This window comes from Argentina silus (genome assembly GCF_951799395.1).
Source record: "Argentina silus genome assembly, chromosome: 7".
NCBI classification, from domain to species: Eukaryota; Metazoa; Chordata; class Actinopteri; order Argentiniformes; family Argentinidae; genus Argentina; species Argentina silus.
Genome location: NC_139661.1, coordinates 22,755,399 through 22,770,683, shown reverse-complemented (window position 1 = coordinate 22,770,683; position 15,285 = coordinate 22,755,399). Strand labels below are relative to the sequence as shown.

Below are 15,285 nucleotides of genomic sequence, written 5' to 3'. Positions count from 1 at the left end.
AGTGAAGACAATCAGAGAAATGGATGTTGTAGCAGGTGAGAGATGAGATGAGTTGTCCAGTGCATCTTTGCCTCCATTTCAATACAAGCTCGCAAAAGTCTGGCTCAAAAAACTAACAAGAAAACTTGAACTTCACATTAAAAATTTGATTATAATTTCTATCTTTTTTTCTTCTTTTTTTTTGGTCTGAACAGAACACATACAATGTCATCAAGTCCTGTTGTAAAGTTAGGGAATATAAAGTGATGAAGGACCCTTGATACAAACAAAAGAAAAAAAACTTTCAGGGAACATTGTAAACTTTACAATTTCTTTACGAGTAAAGTTTACATTAATACCAGCCCACCAATCAGCACAAGCTTTCCTTGCAAACCACACAAAATCTCTCTGCCCTCATTGGTCAAGGTTCCAACACAACTGGATTTCTTTGTTTGGACCTAGAATATAATTCATAATTTGTTATTATACAGTAAAAGAAAAATCAAAAGTGAAATAATTTAGTATGCTATATATCTTAAGTACAACTTTTTTTTTTTTATAACTTTGGTTATGAACTTGTCTAGCAACATCTGTTAGTCAGCTCTGTTCTCCTTAACATTCATAAGATCTTTGGAACACTGTGCATCTAAACTCACTAACCACTATTTGCTCCAGGCAAGGAAGCTACAGTACATTTTGAGGTGGGGCCGTGTTGAGTACGGCACCCGCAAAAGCTATCTTTACGACAAGTAAAAACAACAGTTAAAAATAATGTTAACATGTTAAATCTAAAAGCATTAAAAAAACCTGTGTTGAGAGATGGGCAGGTTAAAGCATTAGGTGAAGAGTTACTGTAATCTACACACTTTATACAATTAATTACATAAGAACTTTCAACTAATCAACATGGAGTTCATAAGATTAATCAGAGGTAGCGAGGTCACGAGCCTGTCATACAAACAGACTTTTCTTTTTTGTGAGGGGAGGAAAACTATACAGACAATATGAACGTACCCGCTGAACGTGAAATTCAGCCTACACCAAACTCCCTCCCTCCCCTCTCTTCCCCGTTAAACTAAACCCACCCACACACCCCCCCACCCCACCCCACCCCTCCACAAGAAAAACATCCCAAGACCTTCCAGTTTAAACATTCACAGAAACATTACAAGTTCTTTGAGTAAAACAAGTACCTCGAGGGTTATTTCTTTCCTTCCAGGATTCAGACTCCTGGGAGTTTCAGCGGGCAAAACCAAAATGACAATCCCCCCCTCTCTGTTATCCAGAGAACAGCGGAACAGGAGATTTTAAGGTGAGAGAGTGTCTGTGTGTGTGTGTGTGTTTGTTTGTGTGGAGTAGGTAAAATGTACCCCCTGGTCGAAAAGTAACCCACCTGGAACCCCCTCTCCATCAGAGGACTTTCAGCTAAAGCATGGAGATGGTCCGCCTACCATTCCCTCACATACAGAGCCCCACCCCATTACAACCAGGATATAAAGCTGTATGGTCACAACAAAAACATTATTTTCAATTATTGCCTGTCATGTATGTTGCTGATCGAGTGAAAGAATTAGACCTGTGTAAAATTAAAGGGATGGATGGGTTTTGGTTGACAATGCTGGGGTACCCTGAAGTAACCCTTTGGGGTTCAGTTCTAAAAACTCAAAGGCCAAATACTCCTGAGGAAGGAGGGGGTGTATGAGGACAGAGGTACGGGGTGGGGGTTGAGGTTACAGCAGTACCCTCATTCACATTTGACAGACTACAGAGACCACAAGTCATTTCAATTCACCCATGCAAGGTGACTTCAGAGAGAGAGATAGAGAGGGGTGCGTCATCCCCTCAGACTTAAGGTGTTTCCATAGACAATGTCATCCCGCCACCAGACACACAGAGACACCTGGACAACTGCTATGTTACACACTTAGCCAGGGGGTCATCTATTGGAATCAGCATATGTGTGTGTGTGTGTGTGTGCGTGAGTGTGAGAGTGTGTACACGCACATATGAGGATGTGTGCGTTTCTTTGCTTGTGAGATGGGTCTTCTAAAAAGAGAGCAGGATTTTTTTTCCTTTCCCAGAGTTCTTTGGCTTGTTGTGTTTTTTTTTTAGGAGGGTGAGGTGTGCATTCTCAGGTGGCTGATGAGGTTGCGTTGCTGGGTGAACTTCCCGCCGCACAGCTGGCATTCGTACGGCTTCTCCCCGGAGTGGACACGCATGTGCTCCGTCAGACGGTACTGGCGTGTGAAACGCATGCCGCACTCCTCACACGCAAACGGCTTGAGGCCCAGGTGGCTCCTCATGTGCCGCGTCATGGTGCCCCTCTGGGTGAACATCTTCCCACAGATGTTGCAGGGGAAGGGGCGGGTCAGCCAGTGGCTCTTCTCGTGTTGCCTCAGCGTCGCCGGGTCCTTGTAGCTCTTGCTGCAGACGGTGCACTTGAAGGGGCGGGGCTCGGAGCTCCCGAAGGTGGTAGGGGCCACGGGGGCGGAGAGATCTTCCGCCTCCTCCTCCTCTTCCTCTTTGACGAAGGTGCCCCCTTCCTCTTTGATGTAGAGCTCGTCCTCCGTGTGCGTCTCCACGTGGGCGTTGAGCTGCTCTGAGCTGGGGAAGCCCTTCCCACAGGGGATGCACACGTACAGGTTGTCCCCGAACGCTGGCTCGAAGCCTTCCTGCCGGTACACGTAGTTGGCACTGTGCTGCCCGCCACCTCTCCCTCCTCCTCCACCCTCTCCATCACTCTGCCCGCTCTCGTCGCTGTGCTCCTGGCCATTCTCTCCTCCCTCCTCCTCCTCTTTACACTGGAACGACTGGTCAGAGGCAAAGCTGCTTCCGCTGCCCCCACCACCGCCACCACCACTAGAGGAGCGGCCATCTTTTGGACCCACGATCACGCCGTTGGCCAGGGGCCTGTCGCGGTCCTCAGCTTTTAGCCCAGAGGCCTCTCTCTTTGGCCACTCCTTCTTGCGGGCGACTTGGCGAGAGCTCTTGCGGGGTGGGGGAGCGTCGGGCTGAGACTGGCCATCCTCCGTGGCCCTGGGGGTGGGGGTGAGCTCCATAGGCTCTGGGCCGGAGGCATCCAGGCCCGGCAAGGTGGTGGAGGAGTCGTCCAGTGAGGCACTGTTGGTTGTGGATACTGAGGCAGATTGAGGGGACTCCTGGGAGTTGCTGTGGGGGCTGAGGGCGTCAGTGGCTGTGCCCGCCGAGGGGGGGCTCTTCTTGGACAGGTCCAGCCCGAGGTCTGGCTCTCCACCACTCCCACCGCTACTGAGGTTTCCATTACTTCCGTTGTTCCCTCTGTTCCCGATCTTCCCAGAGGTGTCGATGAACATCTCATCGTCCGAGTGCTTGTCCCGGAGGCCTTCGTCCGGCTGTGGCTGGTCTGCGTCGGAGGGGGCAGGGGCGTAGTGGTTGTGAGTCCCAGCAGGGGTAGAAGAGGAGAGGCGCTGGTTATTGTTCCGTACTCGGCTAAGAGGACCCGGGGTGGAGGGTTTACCTGGCAGGGGCTTCCCGCCGCTGCGCTTCAGTTTCTTCCTGCACAGGGCAGCAAGGTCGTGGAGCTGGAGGTAGCTGGCGGCAGTCAAGAGGGCACTGAAGTTCTGCTCGCTGCTCTGGTCTGACGAGGACAGGAGCTTCCCTGTGTAGATGAAGTCCAGGACCTGCCGGAACACAGAGGGGTTCACCATCTCCGTGTCCAGGTTGATGAGGTTGTCGTGGAGGACCAGGGATTTGAAGTAGATGCTGCTGGCCGCCAGGATGTTCTTGTGGGCGCGGAAGAGGGCGTTCTCCACCACGATGATGACATCACACAGGAAGCCTTTGGCCCTCTGCTGGTTGAGTTGCAGCAGCAGTTGTTTGGCATGATTTGGCAGTTCCATTTCCACCTTCCTTCCTTCCTTCCTTCCTTCCTACTCTCTCTCTCTCTCACGCTCTCTCTCTTCCTACACGAACACCACCTGAAGCTGAGAGAGGATGGGAAGGGGGAGAGGATGGGAAGGGGGAGAGGAGAAAGAGAAAGAGACGGTTAGTGTTAGGGAAGCTGGGTGAGAACAGACACAAAAACAGAGTTTCATTTTTTTTTGTACTTTCTATTTATTGAACTTCAAGCAAGAATAATCTCACTAACTTTCATGAGCATCATGAAAGGCATTCAGGCAACACAGAAAGTGAAGCCTGCCCTGGCCTAAACTGGTAATTTAGTATGCACTTTGTTCTGTGAACATCAAAAACAGCAAGAACTAAAGCAAGAGAAGGTGGGGGGGGGGGGGGGGGGGGGGGGGCTGATTAACCCTACCAGTTAAGATCATGACCCAGGGCTGACAGAGGATGCACAGTGCTTTAAGATGTGACTCATGAACCACCAATTCAAATAGAAACCACAAGGATTAACTAAGCTAAGTCTCAGCCACCTGAGAAACATTTAAAAAAAAAAAAATGCTGTGTACACAAGAATTTAACACAGGTGAGAGAGTAATCATCAAATATCCTGAGTCGCCAATCCCCACAGGGAAATTAGTGAACTGCCAGCACAGCATGCCACGTAATGTCATGCTGTGACACTTCCCATGGCCACAGATAGCTGAGAAACGGTGATCTCTCCCTCTCTCTTCTTCCCCCCTTTTCAAACAAATTGCCACATTACATATCATGTTCTGAATCGTACACCGCCTCACTGTTCTGGCACAAAAGCCAAAGGGGTGGAGAGGGAAAAGGGGTTAAATAGCCACTTTTCTGACCCCCCTCCTCCCCTTCTTCTTCTTCTTCCCTCTCCTGAGCGTAACTCTAGTTTCCACAGTGTGCCCTCCTTGGCAGCGCGGCTCATGCTAGGCCCTATTAGGTCATGGTAATGTCAGCCCCAGCCCCATTGTCTGGGGGTGGGGGGGGTCGTGGTAGTGGACGGCCGGGGGGAGGGATTAGGTGACACCTGAGCAGGTAAGGCTACACAGGAGCCGAGAGAGGGGGAGGGGAGAAGGGTGTGGCCCAGAGAGAGCTATGAGCCGCACCACCTGATCCTCCAGAGGCCCACCTCTAGAACTAGAAGAACCGCCATCCTCCTTCAAAGTAACATTCTGTCGAATGTTCAATAAGTTGTACGCTAATCGTACAAGTCTCCCAGATGTATATGAATTTGCAACAACGCATTCTAATTCAACGGAGCCTCTTCAGCCCCTCACAACCCAAGATCACTGGATGCATCATCTAAAAATGATGGGTCGCAAGTGGGGGGGATTTAACTGCTCTATCCTGTTCGTTTGCCTTTTAATAGAGGGAGAATGGAGAAATCTAGCCAGAGCCAATTACATCTCCTCCACTGTGAACACAGCGTCAGTCCTTTAGCACCACCATCTCACGCTCAGCTAAGATGGGGCCTTCCTGGGATTGCTTGGCATGGTGTGTAATGTGTATTATCTACATTAAGGATGGCATTTTACCACTAACAAACAAATAAAAGCCCTACGCAGATGCTCAATCTACTGGAGGAGTCTTGATGGCCTTTATTGTTGCTGTGAAAACAGTTGCTCAGTCTACAGTATTCAATCGACAGTATTCAATCAACAATATTCAATGTGCTGTAACAACCAGTTTTTGGTTTCTGGCGGTAAAACTAGTAACTGCTATCGGCTTTAGCAATCTCAGAGTTATGATGTATAACAGCAACATATTGTAACAGCTTCAGCGAGTCTAACACAGCTGAGATGTGAGATTACTCCCGGAGCTTCTCCAGGAGTCAGCAGTTATGACACGTTTCACATTAGACACCAAAGACAACAGCTAATGCTCTTAGCCTGACCTCGACATCCGCTAGCCTGTTACCACAGGAAAAAATGAATTTAATTCATTTGATTGAATTGCTGCCGTTTATTTACACACAGGCATTCAGATTTACAGCAACTCAACACATGATACTAATGTTGTTATGTCCGGTCCCGAATCACCCCACCAGGGCGAGGCCTACACCTGTGACCACACGGTGCCAAGGAGATGGGGATGAGGATATGGTGGGTTGATTTGTGACTGGATCTTGGATTACCCGCAGGATCTGTTCATACTGTCAACAATGCTGTAAAAGGTTCACCAGAAAATCCCATAAGGCACTTGGCAGATAAACAAGGCACATATTAGTTCCAAGACTTCAATTATTATGTAGATTTGAGCTTTAAAACAGTGCCAAATGGCCACGCCCAATCGGCAGCGATCAAGAAATGAGATCACATGAAAAAGAATGTTCATTGGAGAGCGCTGTTTTGGTCCAATCGTGGCGCTTTCTACAATCTGCTGTCGTGGTGAGCACTGGCCTTCAAGTACCATATGTACAGTACCAGTCAAAGGTTTGGACACACCTTGCCAAGAGTGTGCAAAGCTGTCATCAAAGCAAAAGGTGGCTACTTTGAAGAATCTAAAACAAATAAACCATATTCTGGTTTGTTTAACACTTTTTTGTTTACTGCATAATTCCATATGTGTTCCTTCATAGTTTTGATGTCTTCGATATCAATCTACAATGTAGAAAATAATAAAAAAATAAAGAAAAACCATTGAATGAGAAGGTGTGTCCAAACTTTTGACTGGTACTGTACATGCGACACCTTTAAAGGGAGAGGGATCAGTGCTTCTGGCCACTGTGCAGCAGGCGTCTCATGGCTCGTGTCGGCTCCGCCTGTGCCTGGTCATAGATACAAACAGGCAGTGAAGATGTTTTCTATTAACTGTGCCAATTTAACAAGATGGCTTCTATAGGCCACAGCTATGACAGGGCTGCTATGTTTTCCAAATGCTCTGATTCCATTTGCTCCGAGTGAATCCACACCATTGATGATCTGTAGGCCTACACTTTAATCTACCCTTCTTCCAAAATCCAGTCTGACATGCCTTACCTATGCCCTCGGATATGTTAGGACTGGACAGGAACAAAAGCCTGCACGTCTTTCAACAGTCAGGTAGGCCTGGTCATAGCCCAATTCAACTCTTGACTGTGTGTGTGTGAGAGAGAGACTCTAGTCCTATCCCTGAACCATGTTCTTCACATTCACATACAGCCCTGAAAGGGCTGGCATTAGGCTAACAGCCCCTAAAGCCCCTGGTCCGAGCTGGGCATAGCGTATTACAGAAGATTACACTGTAATGCAGAGAGAGCTGTGGACTAAACCCATAAATACATGTTGCAAAGGTACATTGCTAACTTGGCAATGTACCTTTTCACGGCACGGTAAAGTAGAACCAGAAAAGCAGGAGTCCCTGGATGTACACAGAACACAGGAGGGAGGAGGGAGCATTGAGCTCTTTACACTATCTAAACAAGTCCTGCCGAAAAGTGCCTACCAGTCTGCATTTAACTGAAGAGTCACTTATAGTTCATTACAAATTATACTTATATTTCACTACTGGTCTGCTTTGCTTGGGTTTTACTTGAATAATGCTTCAATTATCTAATACCATTGTTTGTATCTTTTTAACATGTAGGCTGCTGCTGTTTATTTGTTGTTTTCCTATTTTTCTTCTGTTGTATTATTGTTTCTTTTTACTTGATTTTTATGTACGGCACTTTGAGCTGCAGTCTCTGTACGAAATGTGCTCGATAAATAAATGTATTATTATTAGTATTTATTATTATTATATCTAACACTTTCCACTAATGGAGATAAAGGCGATACCCAACTGGGCCCTGCTAGACGATGTTCTAATTCATCCATGTAATCCAAACATGAGACAGGACACTCACCTCACATCAGAGAACACAACCACACAGAACACAACCACACAGAGAACACAATCACACAGAGAACACAACCACACAGAGAACACAACCACACAGAGAACACAACCACACAGAGAACACAACCACACAGAGAACACAACCACACAGCAGATGTTGATGAGCAAAAGACACAACAACAAAGTGACATCACAACAGCGGGGCAGCTCGGTCAAATAATCAATTCGACACCGTTATTAAATCTTATCCGAGCTTGACACTCATTCTCAGGTTACGCTCTCCTTATAAAAGATGAGTTGGTTAAAGTTAGTCGGCTGACTCATCGATCCTGTTTCTATACCACTCAACTCCACTGGTATCACGTTGTTATCAGCTAGAGGGATCAGGCCTGGGCCTGCCTCTGCTCTGACACTCTGGATCCCCTCCCCCTCTCTCCTCTCTCCTCTCTCCTCTCTCCATTCTGTCTGTAGCCTCACTTGGGTCAGTCAAGGCGTCAGTTCCCCACTGTTACTGACAACTGCCCCAGGATCAGTTCAACTGCCCCAGGATCAGGTCAACCCACTCTGGCCCCGACACAAATTATCATGAGCTACTCAACAACACAGCACCCTGGGCTCACAGTTAAAGGCACGACGTGCCAAAAGAAAAGGATGGTCAGTGCTGTAACCCACTGGCAGAGAGAGAGAGAGAGAAATGAAGGAAGGGCTTAGCTGTGATGCCAGCCAGGAAACCGTATATCAACCAGGTCTCTTTCTTTCCTTTTCTCTCACACACACACACACACACACACACCTCTGCAGGCTTTATGGGGGGATTCAAGAGGCTTTTCCAACAGGCCGATGTAAAAGGGGGCTGGGCTCAGAGAAGAGCTCAAGAGAGAAAAAAGAGCCCTCCCCCCATCCCCCTCCTCCTCTCTCTCTCGCTCTTTCTCCTCCCCCCCATCACCCAACTAGCCACCCTCTCTCCCCCCGGCCCCTCCTGACTGTGCTGTGCCTGCTGGATTCCAGGGAGCCGCTAATGGATTATGGCTGATCTATATGCAGCCAGGGTGGGACACGTGTAGGCCCAGCTCCCCCTCTCCCTGGTGTGCCCAGGAAAACATGCTTAGTACCACAGGGGAGAGAGATAGGTCTGCACCACATCCATCGGAGTTCCATGTGTGTACACACACGCGATAGGTGCATTACAGAAACTCAAAGAGACATACAGCATAGTGCTACCCTCGCCATACTCCCGTGAAATGCATCAACAGAAAATAAAGCCATTACTAGCACTGGAATATAGGCCCTCCCTCTTCAGACTTGGCCATCCATCCATGATGTTAGGTGGGATTGTGTGTACAGCATTTTTACAAGGCTGGCCTCCTGTATTTAAAGCCCCTGGTGTGAGCCGGTGAGAGGGGAGTGGCATGGTGACAACCTTTGAAGATCGAGCTGCAAGACGTGACCAGGGGTAAAGACAAGAGACTGTGGGTTGATTTGAGACTGTGGGTTGATTTGAGACTGTGGGTTGATTTGAGACTGTGGGTTGATTTGGGACCGGGCAGTACAGGCACGGGGTTGGACTTGCACCCCTACTGGATAGGTGGAAGCAACATGACATAAGCCTGCATGTTCTTGAGGAGTGTTAGGGTTAGGGTTAGGGTCAGGACCAGCCCCCCAGCCTTGGGAACAGATGAGTAGGACTAAAACACACTACAGAATGTCTACATCTGCGTTTCATCATGATTTCTAGGAAAGGAGGTGAGGATAGGAAGCCAGTGAGGAGTGTTGGGACCAGCTCTTTGATTAAGGGGCCAGAGAATCAGGAAAGGCAGTAGAGGTGAGGCAAAGTCCAGTGGTGAAATAACAGTGGTGCCAAAAACACAATACACACCACAATTAGTGAAGTGCCAACTAACAGAAACCTGGAAACTTTGAACAACAAAAATGTGTGATGTAACACATTGCATCATAATTGAAGTGTGATCCATTTTTACCATTTTCTTTCAACAATGTTTCTACTGTAATTCCTTCCTCAGGCTGTGTAGGGTCTTGTCATGGGAGAGGGGTATTAGAGAGGGGGGTATTAGAGAGGGGTATTAGAGAGGGGTAAGAGAGAGGGGTAAGAGAGAGGGGTAAGAGAGAGGGGTATTAGAGAGAGGGGTAAGAGAGAGGGGTATTAGAGAGGGGTAAGAGAGAGGGGTATTAGAGAGGGGTATTAGAGAGGGGTAAGAGAGAGGGGTAAGAGAGAGGGGTAAGAGCAGTAAGAGAGGGGTAAGAGAGAGGGGTATTAGAGAGGGGTAAGAGAGAGGGGTAAGAGAGAGGGGTATTAGAGAGGGGTAAGAGAGAGGGGTATTAGAGAGGGGTAAGAGAGGGGTAAGAGAGAGGGGTAAGAGAGAGGGGTATTAGAGAGGGGTAAGAGAGAGGGGTATTAGAGAGGGGTATTAGAGAGGGGTAAGAGAGAGGGGTATTAGAGAGGGGTATTAGAGAGGGGTAAGAGAGAGGGGTAAGAGAGAGGGGTAAGAGCAGTAAGAGAGGGGTAAGAGAGAGGGGTATTAGAGAGGGGTAAGAGAGAGGGGTAAGAGAGAGGGGTAAGAGCAGTAAGAGAGGGATAAGAGAGAGGGGTATTAGAGAGGGGTAAGAGCAGTAAGAGAGGGGTATTAGAGAGGGGTAAGAGAGAGGGGTATTAGAGAGGGGTAAGAGAGAGGGGTATTAGAGAGGGGTAAGAGAGAGGGGTATTAGAGAGGGGTAAGAGAGAGGGGTATTAGAGAGGGGTATTAGAGAGGGGTATTAGAGAGGGGTAAGAGAGAGGGGTATTAGAGAGGGGTATTAGAGAGGGGTAAGAGAGAGGGGTATTAGAGAGGGGTATTAGAGAGGGGTAAGAGAGAGGGGTAAGAGAGAGGGGTAAGAGAGAGGGGTATTAGTGAGCAGTAAGAGACAGAGGAAAGGTGCGGGTGTGTATGTGTGTGTTGTAACAGCAGAGAAATGAGAGGTCATGTCTGCACATGCGCACGAACACGCACGCACACACACACACACACTCCAGGAATATGACCGTTCTCTTTACAGGAGAGAAGAGAGGGGTTGGTGTGCTGTGTGTGTATTGGTGGGCAAGGGGAGCGGGGGAGGGGTTGGGGGAGGATGGTGCAAGGCCAGTTTGAAATGCAAACACTTAGCAACCAGCCCAGAGTCGTTTCAACACTGCAGAAGGGCTGCACGGGCAAGGTGGGCCCCTGCTCCTCCTCACAGGTGTTGCAATCTATGCATCACTGGGGGGGGACACATCATCATCCATTCAACCCAAAATCTAACGCGTTTTCATTGCAATCAACATCGGTCTAGTGGTCCATATTCCACAGCACCTTATGGTGTGGGTCCTATGACATCTGGTCACAACTCCCAAAAAGTGGACAACTGCCCCTTCCCATCACCTGTATAACACAAACCATGTCTTGAATTTCTGCTGTGGTGTGGGGGTCACCCTCCTGAGGGTATATCTCACACACACACACACACACACACACACACACACACACACACACACACACACACACACACAGTGCTTCCTAGGGTTCCATTCAGAGTTAGGCGATTTCTGGGCCTGAGTGTGGGTTGTCCTGGTGGGCAACTCATTCATAAAAAGCTGCTGGAGAGAACTCCTAACTGTATGTGGGTCAATCAAAAACAGGGGATAAAATGAAACATGACCTGTCCAGTCTGAAATTATTTTATACAATCATTGAAAATAAATACTGGTGAACAGGTGCAGTGACCCTGGTGATGCATCACTGGGGGGGGGGGGGGCACAACATCATTTACAGTGTCTCCGCACCCGTCCGGAAAGACCCCTCCAATTAAGGCCCATTTTCCACCGTGCAGGTCAGCCATGTTGAACACAAACAGAGAGGAGTTCACCACAAACAGAGGCCTGCCAGGGGCGCAGGCAGAAAGAAAAGAGCCCCTTCCATTAATCAGAGGGGGGAGCCTCTGGCTGCCTCGTACCCCAAAACATGCCCCCGCGCTTCAGCCATAGAAGAAAACACAACCGTGCACCCTACCATTCTGCCACACACACACACACACACACACACACACACACACACACACACACACACACACACACACACACACACACACACACACACACACACACACACACACACACCCCTACTACTACAAAAAGTGGACAACTGCCCCTTCCCATCACCTGTATAACACAAACCATGTCTTGAATTTCTGCTGTGGTGTGGGTGTCACCCTCCTGAGGGTATCCTAAAGGGTCTCTCACACACACACACACACACACACACACACACACGTTATCTTCATATAGAAAGCCAATTCAGCAGAGTGACGCAGACTGCCCGAGCTCCTCCACATTAACCCTTTCCAGACGGCAAACATAGGTTACAGGAGCAGTCAGAGGCTACAGCTTACACACGAGTTACATCTTCAACACCTTCAGTACCCGAGTCTCAAACAATGTCTGCAAAGAGAGGTCAGGCTCACATTTCATAGTAACAGGTTCATAGTAATAATATAGTAGCAACAGGAACGCTGTACCTTCCACTAGCTAGAAGTACTGAGAAAGAACTGCAGGCCTCAATAACAAACGTATTGGCAGGCACCTAATGCCAAGCACCCAGTCAGACACCAGAAGGCTGCTTCAGAACCGACTCGTACCATAACAGCGGAGTTTGCTTCACAACAGGACGGCGGGAGCCATCAACCATGTCACAATCACAAACTGGTTGTTTTCAGATTTCAGTCCACTTCAATGGAGATAAAGTGTAGGAGGGACAGTGTTTGTAAAAATGTTAACATCCCGACCATCACTCAGACTGTGTGTGTGTGTGTGTGTGTGTGTGTGTGTGTGTGTGTGTTAACCACATGATCAGCTCTATCCACAGCTAAGGACAGAGGGCATGTTGGGTAAAGATCCTGTCTGGTCCCCCTCCTCCAGATCGACCTCCTCTCTCCCCTCTCTCCTCTCTCCTCTCTCCCCTCTCTCCTCTCCCCTCTCCTCTCCTCGTCTTAAACACTGCTCACCCTGCAGGCTATCAGCACTGCATTCCAAGGACTGTTTCTTTTCCCTAAAAAACAACAGCCCTGCCCTGAGGACATTCAGCCACTCCACCAACCAAACTACCAGGGAACAACCGGAACAGACCTACATGCATATGCCAGACTAACACAATCCATAAGCTAAATCCCAGCCCAACATGTCAGCAGAACATATAACCTAAGTACCCTTCTTATGCACTGGCTCCACACCACTACCGTAAGCCTTGATCACAATGTACACAATACATGGTGTGTGTGTGTGAGTGTGTGTGTGTGTGTGTGTGTGTGTGTGTGTGTGTGATCGTGGGGTAGAGCACACAACAGGCAACTCCTCTACATCCCCAGGCCTCAACTGTCCATTATGTCACCGTCATCCAAACGTTCCATGTTATTCAGAGCTGAACTCAGAAGCTGACACTAATCACATGATCATTTAAGGATCACGATGGAAGCCATGCCACTGATGTTTCACTGAGGCTGGGAATAACCTGCAGATGTAGGCCTACCCTAACCCTCCCTAGCACTGTAAACACCAAAGCAAAGGGCTTTTCAATAAGATGTGTCCATTAGTATTTTGACATAATTACATTACATACAATCTAAAACCACCAGTACAGAGAAACAGAGAGGCTGAATGATGGCCAACTTCTCCCTTGCCGACACTGTCTGTCATAACGGAATACATTTCATTAATAAGAAATACAACTGAAATGCAACCATTCTGCAGTGTGGCATTTTGCAGAGTGCCAGTGAAAAATGTACATACAATGAAAACAGACCTCACATAACTGACATTCCTGCGACTGATTATCTCTGTGCCCCTTGATACTTAAACACCACCAGTCACCTGAACAGGCAAGCAGCCTAGAGTTCACACCTGTACACGCCCCAGAGGCCAGTTCAAAAGAGTAAACTGGCAACAACACAGTAAGCCATACTGATAAATACCTTGATAAAACGAAATAAAAACAGCATGAAAAACCAACAAAAACGACTCCGTTGGTGGTGGTTGTTGTTGTTTTGTTGTATCCTTTCAATCTTCCTTTAATTGAGTAAAGGGGTGTTGCACATTTTGCAACATTCGCCTCGCTGCACGGCTACAACAGAATATGTTTTCGGTCCCAATATAAAACTACACATCCGTGGTGTTATTATAAAGCTAGTCGATGTGTGCGGACCTAAAGTGCTCACTGGTCACAGGAAGACTACAGGAAGACTACAGCGTATTGATACACAACAAGGGATTCTACGATACGCTCTCATTCATTAAATTGTGTGCTATCGTGTCGCCACAACACGGTCTGCAGGACGCGTGTGGCTCAACAAACTCCATATCCACGATAAAAACAAACAATGAGGTGCGAGGTAAATAAGCCGTGGTTGGCACCGAAATCATGCAAGCTGACAAGGCAGAACACAGGGATGAAACGCTCGTCTGAATAAACCAGATGTACGTGATCCATTACATAAAAAGCTGTCCACTGTACCTGAATCAAAGAGTTGCGTCCATAAAATGTGTTAAGCTCAACAACAAAGTAGGCTACGAAAAACTATTCATGAGAAATCCAATGATGAAACGCGTATAAAAATCGAAATCACTAAATGACTAAAGAAAGGCTGTGAGAATGAATAGACTTGTGCAAATGGGAGAAGAACGAAGAGAGTAAGCAAGATACACTTGAATCGCTTTGGGGTAGCTCCTTTCTTTAGGCATAATAATGTGCTTTGCCAGCCTAGTTCACCCAAGCCTTTGCAAATAGTCGTATCCCCGGCGGCACCAAACATTGGCAAATAATAGGTCTTCTATGTAAACAGTGTAGCAAGAGTGAGGGGAACATGTTAAAATGAACGACGGTTTGCAAAAGCTGTTCATGCAGACAAAACGCCAGCTCACATCTTGCCAAGCTGGTAGAGCCAGAATAGGCACCAGGCGCTACACAGGCGAAGCCCCTTTTTGTTGGCACGCGATAGAAAGCCACCGCAACAGCGAATATCCTTGCGATTTTTCCGCGAGTGAGAAATCTATCCGATCACAATGGCTAATAAACTTGTGCCGAAATACTATCACACTTATCGGAGAATAAGACAAATGTCGTTTAGATACCTTATTACATCGGTAGGAGCGTTCTCAATTTACCATCCTCCTGCTCATCTCACAGCCTTCGGGACGCCATGTTGCAAGCTTGTGACGTTGGGCTTTCTCACCCCTGACCCAAATTTGAATAGAAGCCAACCAAGAGCGTAGAAAAGGGAGAAAACATCGGGCTCTTTCCTCCTCGTTTCATGGGGGTTTGTGGACTGGCAGATTTATCAACACCACCATCACCATTTCCCAATTCCGCGTAATAGTCCTAATAATGTATTCCAGAAACAGACTGCTGCGAAATTGCGTGTTGTATCACACCTCGCAGTCATGCCATAATCGCTGCCCGATACATTGATCAACATAAACACAATCAATTAAATAATTGTGTTTTTTATACTGGGATTGTCTCTCCAAAATACGCGCGTTTAATAACAGTTTATTAGGCGCAGCAGGCTGAAGCC

At 47.7% G+C, this 15,285-nt stretch overlaps 1 protein-coding gene across 1 annotated transcript; it reads right to left on the bottom strand.

Moving 5' to 3' along the window:
• Positions 1-1,479: 1,479 nt before the first annotated feature.
• On the bottom strand, positions 1,480-14,921 carry LOC310807139 (hypermethylated in cancer 2 protein-like). Its single transcript, XM_083673462.1, has 2 exons — positions 14,843-14,921; positions 1,480-3,941 (listed from the first exon to the last, which is right to left on the bottom strand). Exon 2 carries the CDS (start codon positions 3,855-3,857, stop codon positions 2,088-2,090), a length of 1,770 nt encoding a protein of 589 aa, XP_083529588.1. The 5' UTR covers positions 3,858-3,941; positions 14,843-14,921; the 3' UTR covers positions 1,480-2,087.
• Between the last annotated feature and the right edge of the window lie 364 nt (positions 14,922-15,285).